This window comes from Oncorhynchus nerka, linkage group LG17 (genome assembly GCF_034236695.1).
Source record: "Oncorhynchus nerka isolate Pitt River linkage group LG17, Oner_Uvic_2.0, whole genome shotgun sequence".
NCBI lineage: Eukaryota > Metazoa > Chordata > Actinopteri > Salmoniformes > Salmonidae > Oncorhynchus > Oncorhynchus nerka.
In genome coordinates, this window is record NC_088412.1 from 23,596,168 (window position 1) to 23,611,705 (window position 15,538).

Here is a 15,538-nt window from a genome sequence, read left to right on the forward strand (position 1 = left end):
CATGCAGATTGCTTCAAAAATTCTGAGTTCATTCTCATTTTAGCGTTCATGGCTGATATCTTCGCAGCTTTCAATCATCTCAATCAAAAGATGCAGGGCGGTGGAGTCAACATCATCAAAGCGGAGGAAAACCTGAAGGCTTTTCAAAAAAAGCTACCGTTATAGAAACGACGAACAGAGAACGATAACTTCGATAACTTAACTTGGAATCGGAGACATTTCTGTACCCGCGGAACTGAAGCAAGCAACTTAGATGAGCTTGCAAAGTCTCTCGACGGATACTTCCCTACAAGAGAGTCCTTTTCGAGGATGCTGGACATAAAAACGAAGAAAAGGAACAGACTTTGTTGTGAAAATGACATGAGAGTGGCACTTGCCAAGGTGAAGCCGCGCATTTCTGAACTGGTCACTGAAAGGCAACAGCAGAAGTCACACTGATTTGCAGTAAATATTCATTATGTTTGTGTGAAAATCATGTTTTGATGATTTTGTTCTTTGAACACAGTGATGTTGATGCACAGTTCATTTTGTGCACCAGTAAAATATATACCTATGTTTTGGAATTTGAAAAAAAATCACATTTTATTTTTCCAATTAAGAAGGGTTCGGTGAATGCGCATATTAAACTAGTGGGGTTCAGTACCTCCAGCAAGGTTAAGAACCACTGGCCTATAAGAACATCCAATAGTCAAAGGTTAATGAAATATTTTTATTTTTTATTTCACCTTTATTTAACCAGGTAGTTTAACAAGTTCTCATTTGCAACTGCGACCTGGCCAAGATTAAGCGTATCAATTCGAAACATACAACACAGAGTTACACATGGAATAAACAAAACATACAGTAGAACAAAAGAAAACAAAAAGTCTATATAAAGTGAGTGCAAATGAGGTAAGTTAAGGAAATAAATAGGCCATGGTGGCGAAGTAATTACAATATAGCAATTAAACACTGGAATGGTAGATCGGCAGAAGATGAATGTGCAGGTAGAGATACTGGGGTGCAAAGGAGCAAAATAAATAAATACCAGTATGGGGATGAGGTAGGTAGATAGATGGGCTGTTTACAGATAGGCTAAGTACAGGTGCAGTGATCTGTAAACTGCTCTGACTAAACTGCTCTGACAGATGGTGCTTAAAGCTAGTGAGGGAGATGTGAGTCTCCAGCTTCAGAGATTTTTGCAATTCGTTCCAGTCATGGGCAGCAGAGAACTGGAAGGAAAGACGACCAAATGAGGAATTGGCTTTGGGGGTGACCAGTGAGATATACCTGCTGGAGCGCGTGCTACGAGTGGGTGCTGCTATGGTGACCAGTGAGCTGAGATAAGGCGGGGCTTTACCTAGAAGAGACTTGTAGATAACCTGTAGCCAGTGGGTTTGGCGACGAGTATGAAGCGAGGGCCAACCAACAAGAGCGTACAGGTCGCAATGGTGGGTAGTGTATGGGGCTTTGGTGACAAAACGGATGGCACTGTGATAGACTGCATCCAGTTTGTTGAGTAGAGTGTTGGGAGGCTATTTTATAGATGACATCACCGAAGTCGAGGATCGGTAGGATGGTCAGTTTTACGAGGGTATGTTTGGCAGAATGAGTGAAGGATGCTTTGTTGCGATATAGGAAGCCGATTCTAGATTTAATTTTGGATTGGAGATGCTTAATGTGAGTCTGGAAGGAGAGTTTACAGTCTAACCAGACACCCAGGTATTTGTAGTTGTCCACGTATTCTAAATCAGAGCCGTCCAGAGTAGTGATGCTGGAAAGAGAGAAATAGTCCTATAACTCCTATAATAACTACAACCTAAAACTTCTTACCTGGGAATATTGAAGACTCGTGTTAAAAGGAACCACCAGCTTTCATATGTTCTCATGTTCTGAGCAAGGAACTGAAACGTTAGCTTTCTTACAAAGCACATATTGCACTTTTACTTTCTTCTCCAACACTTTGTTTTTGCATTATTTAAACCAAATTGAACATGTTTCATTATTTACTTGAGGATAAATAGATTTTATTGATGTATTATATTAAGTTAAAATAAGTGTTCATACATTGTTGTAATTGTCATTATTACAAAAAACAAACAATTTTTAATTTTATTTTTTAAATCGGCATCTGCTTTTTTGGTCCTCCAATAATCGGTATCGGCGTTGAAATATCATAAATCGGTCGACCTCTAGTATAGAGTACAGTATATACATATGAGATGAGTAATGTAGGGTATTATATTAAGTGGCATTGTTTAAAGTGGCTAGTGATACATTTTTTACATCAATTTTTCTAATAGTAAAGTGGCTGGAGTTGAGTCAGTATTTTGGCAGCAGCCACTCAATGTTAGTGGTGGCTGTTTAACAGTCTGACGGCCTTGAGATAGAGACTGAAAAACAGCTTCTCGGTCACTGTTGTAAGCTAACTTTTTTGATGAATTTAAGCAAAATACCCGGGCTTAACTTTCATGGAACATTTCGGAATGTTTCTTCTGACCCTTTGCAACCCTAAATCACGATACCCGATATCATCACCAGGGCATAAAATTATGTTTTTTGTTCTACCAGCCACTGCGGCAGGTAGATTTAAAAACCTACCACTAAGACTTTTTTACTAGGTACATTTTTTCTTGCAGGTAAAATTACACCAACAACACAAAAAAATATGAGCATGCTTTGTAATGTTTCTAAAACAAATGTATTAGCAGTAAGAAGTAACGTGGTATATTGTTTAATTTCATTTTTTGTGATGTGATTCTTTTAACCAAGACATCACAGATGAGACAAGAATGTTCACCTTCCCCTTTAGGGGCGGGAGGTTACTATGGTAACACGACTCCGTCATGTTTGAGCCTGCGAGATTTGAATCTTGACTAGTAGAAGCGCTGTCTTCTTTTCCCTAGCAGTTGAAACTCAAACATAGAAAAACTACCTAGCTTATGAACAAAATGTGAATGGGCAAGAAACACAAGGACAAAGTTTCACATTAGTAGACTTCCGTTTCATGTAAATTAGACCAACTTTTACACCAGTGGAAAGCTCTTCACGTGCACACAGCCCCCCCCAGCCAGGCAGTGTTTCAGTGCGAGGTGGAATAGGCTATATAGAATTCACAGTTCTTAGACTCCGTGTGATTAATTTACCAGCTATGAAGAAAATGGCCGAAATACTGAGAAAACATCTACTGCAACATTTATTTTACTATAAATTTAATATTTTTTTATTCACAAATGCAAATGAGCACTGTGGACTTGACCGATACATGACCGATTAATAAGGAACGATTTCAAGTTTTCATAACAATCGGTAATCCGCATTTTTGGACGCCCATTATGGCCGATTACATTGCACTCCACGAGGAGACTGCGTGGCAGGCTGACCACCTGTTATGCGAGTGCAGCAAGGAGCCAAGGTAAGTTGCTAGCTAGCATTAAACTTATATTATAAAAATAAAAAAAATCTTAACATAATCACTAGTTAGCTACACATGGCTGATGATATTACTAGTTTAGCCTCCTGGGTGGCGCAGTAGTTAAGGGCACTGTACTGCAGCGCCAGCTTGGTTGGGTTGTATATCGGAGGACGCATGACTTTCAACCTTCGTCTCTCCCGAGCCCGTACGAGAGTTGTAGCGATGAGACAAGATAGTAGCTACTAAAACAATTGGATACCACGAAATTGGGGGGAAAGAAAGGGAAAACTTTCTTTTTTTAATAAAAAAAAATATTACTAGTTTAACTAGCTTGTTGTGCATTGCAAATAATCAATTTATCATCGAATCACAGCCTACTTCGCCAAACGGGTGATGATTTAACAAGCGCATTCATGAAAAAAAAGCACTGTCATTGCACCAATGTACCTAACCATAAACATCAATGCCTTAAAATCAATACACAAGTATATGTTTTAAACCTGCATATTTAGTTAAGAAATTCATGTTAGTAGGCAATATTAACTAGGGAAATTGTGTCACTTCTCTTGTGTTCAGCGAAAGCAGAGTCAGAGTATATGCAGCAGTTTAGGTAGCCTAGCTCATTCATAACATTGAAGGTTGTGCAATGTAATAGAAACATTTAGACTTATGGATGCCACCCATTCCATAAAATACGTAACGGTTCCATATTTCACTGAAAGAATAAACGTTTTGTTTTCGAAATATGGTCAAATCCGGAAACTATTAATGACCTAAGGCTCGTATTTCTGTGTGTTTATTATATTATAATTAAGTCTATGATTTGATATTTTATAGAGCAGTGGTAGGCAGCAGCAGGCTCGTAAGCATTCATTCAAACAGCACTTTACTGCGTTTGCCAGCAGCTCTTCGCAATGCTTGAATACAGCGATGTTTATGACTTCTAGCCTATCAACTCCCGAGATTAGGCTGGCAATACTATAGTGCCTATAAGAACATCCAATAGCCAAAGGTATATGAAACTGGTATAGAGAAATAGTCATTTCATTCTTATAATAACTACAACCTAAAACTTCTTACCTGGGAATATTGAAGACTCATGTTAAAAGGAACCACCAGCTTTCATATGTTCTCATGTTCTGAGCAAGGAACGTAAACGTTAGCTTTTTTACATGGCACATATCGCACTTTTACTTTCTTCTGTGTTTTTGCATTATTTAAACCAAATTGAACATGTTTCATTATTTATTTGAGACTAAATGGATTTTTATTGATGTATTGAGTTAAAATAATTGTTCAGTCAGTATTCTTGTAATTTGCATTATTACAAATATATATCATACTATCATATTATGATGAACATTAAATATGATGGCCACACATCAATTTTGCACAAACTACCTTCCTTTTTAACTATCAATTAATTTGTGGCTGCTAGCCAAACAGGGTTGCATTTCTGTCATCATCTGATGAAAATTAAGCTATTTTCTGCCTAATATGTTGCACTAATGTATTTTCTGTAAAATAAAACTATATTTGCATACCCCTGATCCCTATATTGAACCAAAAAAATACTTTCAAATGCAGGTGAAATAGTTTAAAAAGTTCATTTGATGTCCGCGTTTTGAAAATGCTGATATCTGAACTCTAACGGAAGACCTTTGCGATACCACAAGAAAGAAAAAAAGTTTATTAGCCAAAGTCATAGAATGGCACTTGATCCGGACAGCAACTGCTCTGTTCAATCGTTGGGCATCTTGAGTTCCACATCACTACATTTTAAAAATTGTATGTCAATTTTTTTGAGACAGCCATGTATGCATTAATGAATCAATTTGACTTTGTTTTTTACAAATCTAACTACATAACAATGGTAAATCTCTATTCATAAACTGGGTAAATCAAGATGTAGTCTAGGTCTATTCACAATACAGGCTAATGCTGCTTATTCAATAGGAGTGTGTGCCTGCAGAGTTATTGAGCTTGTATTAGGTGATTTCATTGTACTAGAGATGACAATCCCTTCCATTTAGGACTTATTTTATAGGCAACTGATAGAACATTTTTATTGTACTGATCAACAACATTAGCATAAAAAAGCTCTCTTTTATAAAAGTGTGCGCTGTCTCTTTAAGAAAGTAATGATGTAATTTCCAAGGCAGAATGTGACTATGGAATCTGGTGAAAACCAGACAGGAGGAGAGGGAGACTGAGACATGAATGAGTTTGTTGAGAGAGACTAAGTGAATTAATAATTTTTTGGTGACAATCTTAGAAATCAGAACATTTTGCATTACGGTTGAAATATTATCACAAACAAAGTACTAGGGTAGTGAATTCATCTCTAAACTAGCATGGAAAGTTAGCCTACAATTAAAGTTGGAAGCTACTGGTATCGTCTTGAATTGTATAAAAAATAAATGTTTTTAAAAAGTGTTCTATCCTGTATGGACATTGTTTCGAAAACAGTAATGAACAGTTTCAACATCTCTACATGCCGTGTTGCATTTATTGAAGTGTGTTAACTTCTGTGCAGCATGAGTGGGGAGCTAACAATGCAGCCCAGACAGCTCTAGCAATGAATTAGTACGTAGAGTAGACACTTTGCACTATAAAAAGGGGCTGCACAGATTGAGAGGATCAAGTCTGTCTTTCACGTGAGACACATTTGACTGAAGTGCCGAACGTAACAAATTCTACTACCAAACCATTTACTGAAAAAGTAACAGTTTCGGTATAGGCGCAACAATAACGTCCACTCCACCAGCTTTTGTGCTGATCCAAGCTTTAGTGCTGTGTAAGAGTAAACTATGTCCATGCTGGTATTCATACTGTACATTGGTCACTCCTTATAGAAGTCAGTTGCTACTATTACAGCAACCATCAGGATTAAACCAGCCATTACTAGGGCCATTAGTTTTTCCTAACCCACCAAGAAAAACTCTGGTTTCTAGTTATAAGTTATCAGGTCAGGTAAAACTTATGGCCCTACTTACCATCACCAATGGGTTAAATATGTATGAACAAGGTGAAGTCAGTTGTGTGATGCATCTATGTTGTCCAAGAAGCCACTATGTTGTATTATTTTACAACCATGTCATCAACCTGACAGTCACTGTGATAGAGCTTAGTTATGTCAGCCCTGGAGGCACAGCGGCACAAAAGGCCCACCACGAGGATGTCTGATTTTGTGACCCAAGCTCCAGATTATGTCTCTGATCTAATTATTTTCTTAATTGCTGCTCCTTTCCCCCCCAACTATGAAAACACAAGAACGATCTGAAGAGACATTAGCTCTGACTACAGAACCCATGAGACTTAACCCACTGTAGCTTACTTACTGAACAGCGTAAACTAGCCTATGCTCTAGTAATGCATGCAACATTGATTTCAGTTTGCCATTCAAACTATAGACATCTATAACATAATGAATCTTTGGTAAACAGAGAGAAATCTAGAGTGAACTAAGGTCAACTGAGCCAGTGTGTTGTTCAGTGGTGTCATTGAGGCTATACGCTGTATACCCACTTTTTCTTCCAGTGGGCACTTCTTCACTCCTTAATCCCAAAGTAGTGTAGTGGAGGTATAAACCGTATTAAAAATGTAGTACAAGAGAGAAATCATGCACAAAGTAGCCTACACAAACCACGTGAAATATACATTCACATGCGCACCGTTTCAGTGGAATAGACTAGCATCTAGGCAGCAAGAGTGCACAGCTCTCATTGCATGGAGCAGCTCGCAGAAGGACATCGGTAGCCGGTAGGGTTGGTAGGAAAGTAATTTGAACTTATGATATCTACCAGTGAATGGTAACTAAGGATATGCTAACCAGGTTTGGTCCGAAGCCTTGGTTGAATCTTTGCCATGCGTAATTCAGTCATCATCCTCTGTTTGAATGAAAATGTCTTAAGGCTTCCCCAAAATAACCTTCCCAATTAAAATGTTGACTGCAAAGTAGGCCTACTTGGTAGAATGATATGATTTGTATCAATCGGGATGGCATTAGCTTTGCAAACTCTGCCATCACATACAGTGGCAGGTAGCCTAGTGGTTAGACCAGTAACCGAAAGGTTTCTGGATTGAATCCCTGAGCTGACAAGGTAAAAATCTGTCATTCTGCCCCTGAAAAATGCAGTTAACCCACTGTTCACCGGTAGGCCGTCATTGTAAATAAGAATAAGTTCTTAACTGACTTGCCTAATTAAATAAAGTTTACATTTAAAAATAAAAATGGGACAACAATACAGCACAAAAACACTGCTAGCCAAAGGGTCTCTTGATAGGTGAGCAATTGTATTAAACAGCAACTACACCCAACAACAACAAATATTTTTTTCCCAGACCTCAAAAATGGTCTCCTGATAATAAGCATTGTTGAGGACTTACATCACGTGTCCCTTTTCTATACAACAAACATGTGAGAGAGTGAAAACCTGAAAGATCTATCAGAAAAAATAAACTATAGGAAAAGATTTTGGCAAAATTACAGTATAGACACTTCTCCAGGCACCACTCCACCACTGGTGTTGTTGAATGTACAGCTTTGACAGATGGGCCATTTCAATGTCACCATAATTTGTGTAGAATCATAGGTGTTGTGCCTATATAGTAGCAGGATTTCGAGTACAGTGTTTTTCTCAATGCCATTCAAATCATAAAGTGAAATCGGCTTTATATAAATCGATAACGTTATCAACATATGGAAACTGTGGTTTACTTCAGCAGTCGTTATGTAATTGGGGGCAACTTGCTTTGCATACTATAAATCTTTATACAGCAAATACACTGTCATATCATTAGACATAGCAACAGCATAATTTATGCCCTGATGAATGGTATCACTTCAGCAATGATGCTTTATTGACTCCGACATTTAGAGCAATCACATACGAATTCCAGCAATTTAATAATTCAGGCATCTTTCTGCGTAATTCAATTATGGGTTAGGGCTGTGTATGGAGGAAGAATGGTTTAATGTAATGTTACTGTACCCAATAAAAGCAGTTTGAGTTCCCTCCTCGCGTCCCGCTTGTCTCGGCGAAGCTGCTTATCGATCTCGGCGTTGATTCGTTTGGACTCCTTCGCCTCCTCGCTCAGGCAACAAGCCATCATGGATTCTAAAGTCATCACCGCAGTATTTAAAAGCCCGACTTGAATGAGGCGTGGGCGCCTTAGTAGCAAATAATTGTTCTGATCCCTTTTGTAAATCAGAATGGACAGTCCAGTGGTAAAAACAAATTAGTGTTGTGGATGCAACAAATGTAGTCAGTTACCTACGATTAAGTTTGCCCTCCTTCGAAGACGCCTGTTTGCGAGCTACTGTAGCATTAGCAGCAGCTACACGGAATATTTCACAGCCTGCAAGTCTCGTGCAACTGTCAAGTTTGGGTTAATATAGTTGAAGCAGACATATAGATAATGAGGCCCAGTTAGCTCTGCTAAACTCGACAGCAACTAGCCAGCGACGACAGCTGAATTTGCTAGCTAACACTTGACAGTCATCTGGATAACTAACTTAGCTAGATATTTTTCGTTTATCTCCAAAAACGAACTATCTATTTCTTGCCAAATGTTGTAGTTAGCTCTAGCATAAACTCCAACGCATCTAAATTGCCGTGTGCTTACCAACCCAGGTCCCGGAGACAAGGGGACAAACTTGGCTGCCACATCTGTACAGTCTCCTGCTTCGCCTAGCCGCCCCAGAACCAATACCTTAAAACGCCCGAGAAGTGACAAAGAACGTCTGTGAAACTGTCCATCAGCTAACTAAAGGAGTAACTAGTTGTCAAACGGAAAACCACAAAGGAGATTTAGGAAAATAATAAAAGCCGAAAAAGAATCCTTAAAATCGTTTTATTTATTTAGCTAGGATAGCAAGCTAGCTATCTCGTGTGTTGCTTTTGCTAGCTAAATATGGCTTACTCGCCAGCGGTAACGTTAGCTAGCTGGCTAAAATGGATAGCTAGCCATTTATATTACATTTAGCTAGCTAAAACGCCAAATATGGCTAGCTAACGTTCATTGTGGTAACATTTTCCAAAAACGTAGCTAGCTAGGTAGACTCAAACTAGCTATCAAAAACCTAACTGACAGCAAAAGTGACCTTATCTGTTTTTCGCCTCCCTTTGAATTTTTTTCCTTCATCCCTCGGTGTGATGTACACACTACTTTGTTGCTGGCGACACTTCGGGAAAAAGTGACTGACAGAGCGAAAGCAAATCAAAACGGAGAATTGAGGTGGTTAATCATAAGTGAAAGGGTGGGGTTTACGCTGTCTACGGGCAGGTTTTAAAAGTTTCTAGCGAAACCTACAAACTCTTTCCTTTGGTTGTCACTAGTTACCCCAGCCACAACGTCGAAATTGGCTCGTACAAATTCATGAAATCAGACATTTACTTTTTGATCATTATATAAGGTTAGCAGTGGTTATAGTTAGGTTTGAAATCACAGTTTAAGACGGTAATTTGTAGAAATTGGCGTGGTTTATATGTCATTATGACAACTAGTGAATAACTATATTCTTTCGAGGAACGTCTACCACCGTTCCAGATATGACTGGATGGACAACGCCCATCCCCCTGTCAAACGTCGTTAGTCACTGGCGCGTTTTTTTTAACCAGGTAAGTTAGTTGATTACAAATTCTTATTTACAATAACAGCCTATCGGGAAAGAGTGGGTTAACGGCATTGTTCGGGGGCAGAACGACAGATTTTTACCTTAGCTCAGGGATTTGATCCAGCAACCTTTCGGTTACAGACCTAACGCTCTAACCACTAGGCTACCTACCGCTCATGTTCATATACTCATCGAAGTTACTATTTCCTAGTTGTGATGTCAGGAATACAACATTGTTTAATAAAATATTGTCTATTATTTATACAGGACCAGCCAAAAGTTTGGACACACCTACTCATTCAAGGGTTTTTCCTGATTTTTACTATTTTCTACATTGTATTAGAATAGTGAATACATCAAAACTATGAAATAACAAATATGGAATCATGTAGTAACCAAAAAAGTGTTAAACGAATCAAAATCTATTTTATATTTGAGATTCTTCAAAGTAGCCACTCTTTGCCTTGATGACAGCTTTGCACACTCTTGACATTTTCACAACCTGTTCCATGAGGTAGTCATCTGGAATGCATTTCAATTAACAGGTGTGCCTTGTTAAGTTCATTTGTGGAATTTCTTTCCTTCTTAATGCGTTTGAGCCAATCAGTTGCGTTGTGATAAAGTAGGGTTGATATACAGAAGATATGCCTATTTGGTAAAATACCAAGTCAATATTTTGGCAAGAACAGCTCAAATAAGCAAAGAGAAACAACTGTCCATCATTACTTTAAAACATGAAGGTCAGTCAATCCGGAAAATTTCAAGAACTAGACATTTTCTTCAAGTGCAGTTGCAAAAACCATCAAGCGCTATGATGAAACTGGCTCTCATGAGGACCGCCACAGGAAAGGAAGTCCCAGAGTTACCTCTGCTGCAGAGGACAAGTTCTTTAGAGTTATCAGTCTCAGAAATAAATGCTTCACGGAGTTCAAGTAACAGACACATCTCAACATCAACTGTTCAGAGGAGACTGCATGAATCAGGTTTTCATGGTCGAATTGCTGCAAAGAAACCACTACTAAAGGACACCAGTAAGAAGAAGAGACTTGCTTAGGCCAAGAAACACGAGCAATGAACATTAGACTGGTGGAAATCTATCCTTTGGTCTGAGTCCAAATTAGATTTTTTGGGTTCCAACCTCTGTCTCTTTGTGAACTGCAGAGTAGGTGAACGGATGATCTCCGCATGTGTGGTTCCCATCGTGAAGCATGGAGGAGGAGTGATTGTGCTTTGCTGGTGACACTGTCAGTGATTTATTTAGAATTCAAGGCACACTTAACCAGCATAGCTACCACAACATTCTACGCTGATACGCCATCCCATCTGGTTTGTGCTTAGTGGGACTATAATTTGTGTAAGTGCTATGTAAGTGCTATTTGACCTAGAAGGAGAGTGATGGAGTGCTGCATCAGATGACCTGGCCTCCACAATCACCCGACCTCAAACCAATTGAGATGGTTTGGGATGAGTTGGACCGCAGAGTGAAGGAAAAGCAGTCAACAAGTGCTCAGCATATGTGGGAACTCCTTCAAAACTGTTGCAAATGTATTCCAGGTGACTACCTCATGAAGCTGGTTGAGAGAATGCCAAGATTGTGCAAAGCTGTCATCAAGGCAAAAGGTGGCTACTTTGAACTTTTTTGGTTACTACATGATCCCATGTGTGTTATTTCATAGTTTTGATGTCTTCAATATTATTCACAATGTAGAAAATAGTAAAAAATAAAGAAAAACCTTGGTACTGGTACCTTCAGTAATGGAATTTAACTTCCTTGTGGTATAAAATCAATTTTGGCAAGATATGAGTATTAAGGTTCTGAATCATTCAGTGGGGTCTTTAACATATTAGCATTATATCCAAAAAGTGTTTTTGGGCAATAATTTCATAACCTAATACATCCGAAAATAAGCATGGAGCTCTGTTGACGGTAGCGGTGCAGGTTTCTAGTAACAGCTTTTGAGGATTTTACACTTTTTAGTCGTCATCTTCAAAGTTTTTTCTGCGGGTCGCAAAATTAGCATGACAGGAGCTGAATTAAATGTAAAAGGCTTTGAAAATAAAAAGCTTGATATGCTCAGTGCTCTGTTGACATTTCACTGAGACGCTTGTTTTTGTGAGAAATCTTCTAAAAAGAACAGGAATTTCGAATTAGTAGGACAAGCGTTTACTAAAATATTAAAATTGATATCCATCTTACCTCTATATTGTTTTGTATTCTGCAGATTCGTAAAGTAAGATGACGAGTTCATTAGGAAAGTAGGCGTGTCAGGTAGCCATTAGCCTTAATTCTCGCACAGAATCCATTCTAGCTGATGCGATGCAATTTTCCTGATTTCATTCTGGCCTCAATTGATTTAGTCACCCTAATTCTGGCCATCCTACAAGGGTTAAAACTCCAATAACAGATTATGGTAAAGACATGAGGTTCAGGACTTTGTTTTTCCTAGAGGAGTATCTACACAATTTACATATTATTTTACCCATTGGTCAAAAAATGCATTTTTGATTGGACACCCTATAAGATATTAGTTACCACTCTAACAATGGAAATAAGACACCATACAAGGTGAAGGAGCATGGCGGAAATGGATGTCCAAAGTGAAACAACAACCTCCCAAGCCCCCCAACCCATTAAACTTAATCTATATCATGCTGAAACAATTAGGATTATTCAGCATGTCTGCAACCTTTTCAAAAGTAAGATCTGTTACCCCCAGTAACTATTTTGCCGTATCCACAATAACCTTCAACCTGGCATTTCTGATTTCCACAACCCAAGTCGTGTTGATAACCTTACCAATGAAAGCTATGTAAACTTCATTTACTATCAAAGTGTCCTTTCACACAGCATATTAATGAGTGCAAGATTGCTGAAAAGATCTCAAAACCATGCCAGGACCAGCAGATTCACCAGCCCGACACTTGGTCCACTTAGTACAGGAGCCGCCATGGAAGCTCCATCATTCCACCTATCTATCTTACAGCCTCTGCATACAATACATCATGACTGATTCTATATCTGTGAGCCTCTCTAGCCTCTCTCTGCTCCTGGCATCCACCAAATGCTGCACTATGTTCCCCTCAACAATTACAACACTTAACCTTCACATTGCTCCCATATTCACCGTAAATCATGTCCACCTCCACACTTGGCACATATTTCCTTTCCTTTACACTGAACAACTATATGTCCCATTATTTGGCATTTAAAATACCGCAATGGGGATTGGACAAATTCTCAGGAATTTAAACTAAAATAAATATGTCTGTACTTTTCCAGGCAAAACCTACTCAAACTTCAGCAGCACTGATAAGCTTTCACTTCTTTGACCCTCTTTCCTACTGATCAACCTTTTAACCTCAAAACTCTGCCTCAATTCACATTTTCTTTAATATTATCTATGGAAATAGATATTGGGACCACAGTGATGACTCCACTAGTATAAGAGAACATGACTTTTAATCTTCTTCCCTTTAAGCTTTTCCATTTGCAGAATCTTCCCTTGCTGAGCCTGGCTAACACAACATATTAACAATCTACCATTTCCAATTAACTAATTTGACTTCACCTATCTCTTTCTCTACAACGTTGGTTAGTCGGATAGGGTGTAAATGAGGCCCTGTGGTCTTATCAAACACCATCACCACTTTCCACTCAAACATTATTACTCTTGCTTCCTACCTTGGCTTTCTATATACTTTCTTTACTATGCGCTCCACTGCTTTCAGTATCATGATATCTCTTCTTCCTATGTCTTTCCACTACAGACCATTCTGGTCCTTGACCTTCATTCTCCCCTTCCATATCATCAAAACTGACACCCATACTGATTCCAGCACAGCTGTTGATTCTCCAACCTTCTCCATTTCCTCCATTTCGTCCGCACTACTCGCCGCCATTTCGACTATCAGATTTTGAGACGCGAGTTGAGTGGAATTGAAGAAGAAGAATGAAGAACAGTAGTATCAAATAATGGAATGATAAAGAAGAAAGTGTTGAAAACTGAAGGGGATAATAAGTGTATGTCAGACAAGGATTTGTTTCTTTTGGGGTCTCAAAGAAGGGGAATCTTGTGCGGGGAAAAGTGGGATCAAATCAGTGACCAGGTCCTGATTAATTGTGTGTCTGCGGAACAAAAGAAGGCAGTGGGCATCATTAATAATAATAATAATAATAATAATAGTAAAAAATAGTAACACGAGTAAATACATTATGAGCAATGATAGCTTGGCTTTATACATGGGGTACCAGTACGAGGAAATTGAGATAAGTAGCTACCCAGACAAACTATTTAGCAGTCCTTTGGCTTGGGGGTAAAAGCTGTTCAGGAACCTTTTGGTCCCAGACTTAGTGCTCCAGTACCGTTTGCTGTGCAGTAGCAGAGAGAATAGCTCTCCGCTTACTGTAGTCCACAATAAGCTCCTTTGTCTTGTCCATGATGAGTGAGAGGTTGTTGTCCTGGCAACAGACTGCCAGGTCTCCGACATCCTCCCTATAGGCTATCTCAGCATCATTGGTGATCAGGTCCACCACTGCCGTGTCATCGGCAAACTTTAAAAAAATGTTTTTATTGAATATCCGAAATATACAATATACTAGCAGTGAAGCTGCTCAACAACTACACAATACCAGTCATCCAACAGACTCCCATTCAGAGCGACACACAGAAGCATCCAGGGTCAATGCCCTGGTCAAGGGCACGTTGACAGATCTCCCACCAGGCCAAAAAACGTGAACCCGTACCCTCCAAGATCCCCCCACAGTTACCCAATAGCTGTCCCTCAACCATTCAAGACCCGTCCCACAGTCCCACCCCGAAGAAGAAAAATAAAATACAATTAATTCCATTCCCCACCCCCAAGAACCCCCCAATGCACCAACAACCAAGAGAATGAACTAAAGAGAAAAAAGAAGAAAAAGAAAACCGCAAACAATGCAAAAAAAATAAAAACAAAGGAAATTAAAGGACAACTAAAATCAATTACAGCAATGCCAACTATATAGTTGAAGTCGGAAGTTTACATACACCTTGGCCAAAAACATTTAAACTCAGTTTTTCACAATTCCTGACGTTTAATCCTAGTAAAAATTCCCTGTCTTAGGTCAGGTAGGATCACCACTTTAATTTAAGAATGTGAAATGTCAGAATAATAATAGAGAGGATTATTTATTTCAGCTTTTATTTCTTTCATCACATTCCCAGTGGGTCAGAAGTTTACATACACTCAATTAGTATTTGGTAGCATTGCCTTTAAATTGTTGAACTTGTGTTAAAGGTTTCGGGTAGCCTTCCACAAGCTTCCCACAATACGTTGGGTGAATTTTGGCCCATTCCTCCTGACAGAGCTGGTGTAACTGAGTCAGGTGTGTAGGCCTCCTTGCTCGCACATGGTTTTTCAGTTCAGCCCACAAATGTTCTATAGGATTGAGGTCAGGGATTTGTGATGGCCATACCCATACCTTGACTTTGTTGTCCTTAAGCCATTTTGCCATAACTTTGGAAGTATGCTTGGGGTCATTGTCC

At 39.0% G+C, this 15,538-nt stretch overlaps 1 protein-coding gene across 3 annotated transcripts in view; it reads right to left on the bottom strand.

Moving 5' to 3' along the window:
- Positions 1-9,661, bottom strand: part of LOC115144916 (guanine nucleotide-binding protein subunit alpha-11) — a 77,209-nt gene extending 67,548 nt beyond the window's left edge. The window contains exons 1-2 of one of the 3 annotated variants that reach the window (XM_029686058.2): positions 8,675-9,661; positions 8,389-8,514 (exon numbers count right to left, since the gene is read on the bottom strand). In XM_029686058.2, the coding sequence (XP_029541918.1) occupies positions 8,389-8,509 (121 nt within the window). In that variant the 5' untranslated portion in view covers positions 8,510-8,514; positions 8,675-9,661. Of the gene's footprint in view, positions 1-8,388 lie in introns of all 3 variants that reach the window. The other 2 variants (XM_029686057.2, XM_029686056.2) reach the window with 2 other exon arrangements.
- Between the last annotated feature and the right edge of the window lie 5,877 nt (positions 9,662-15,538).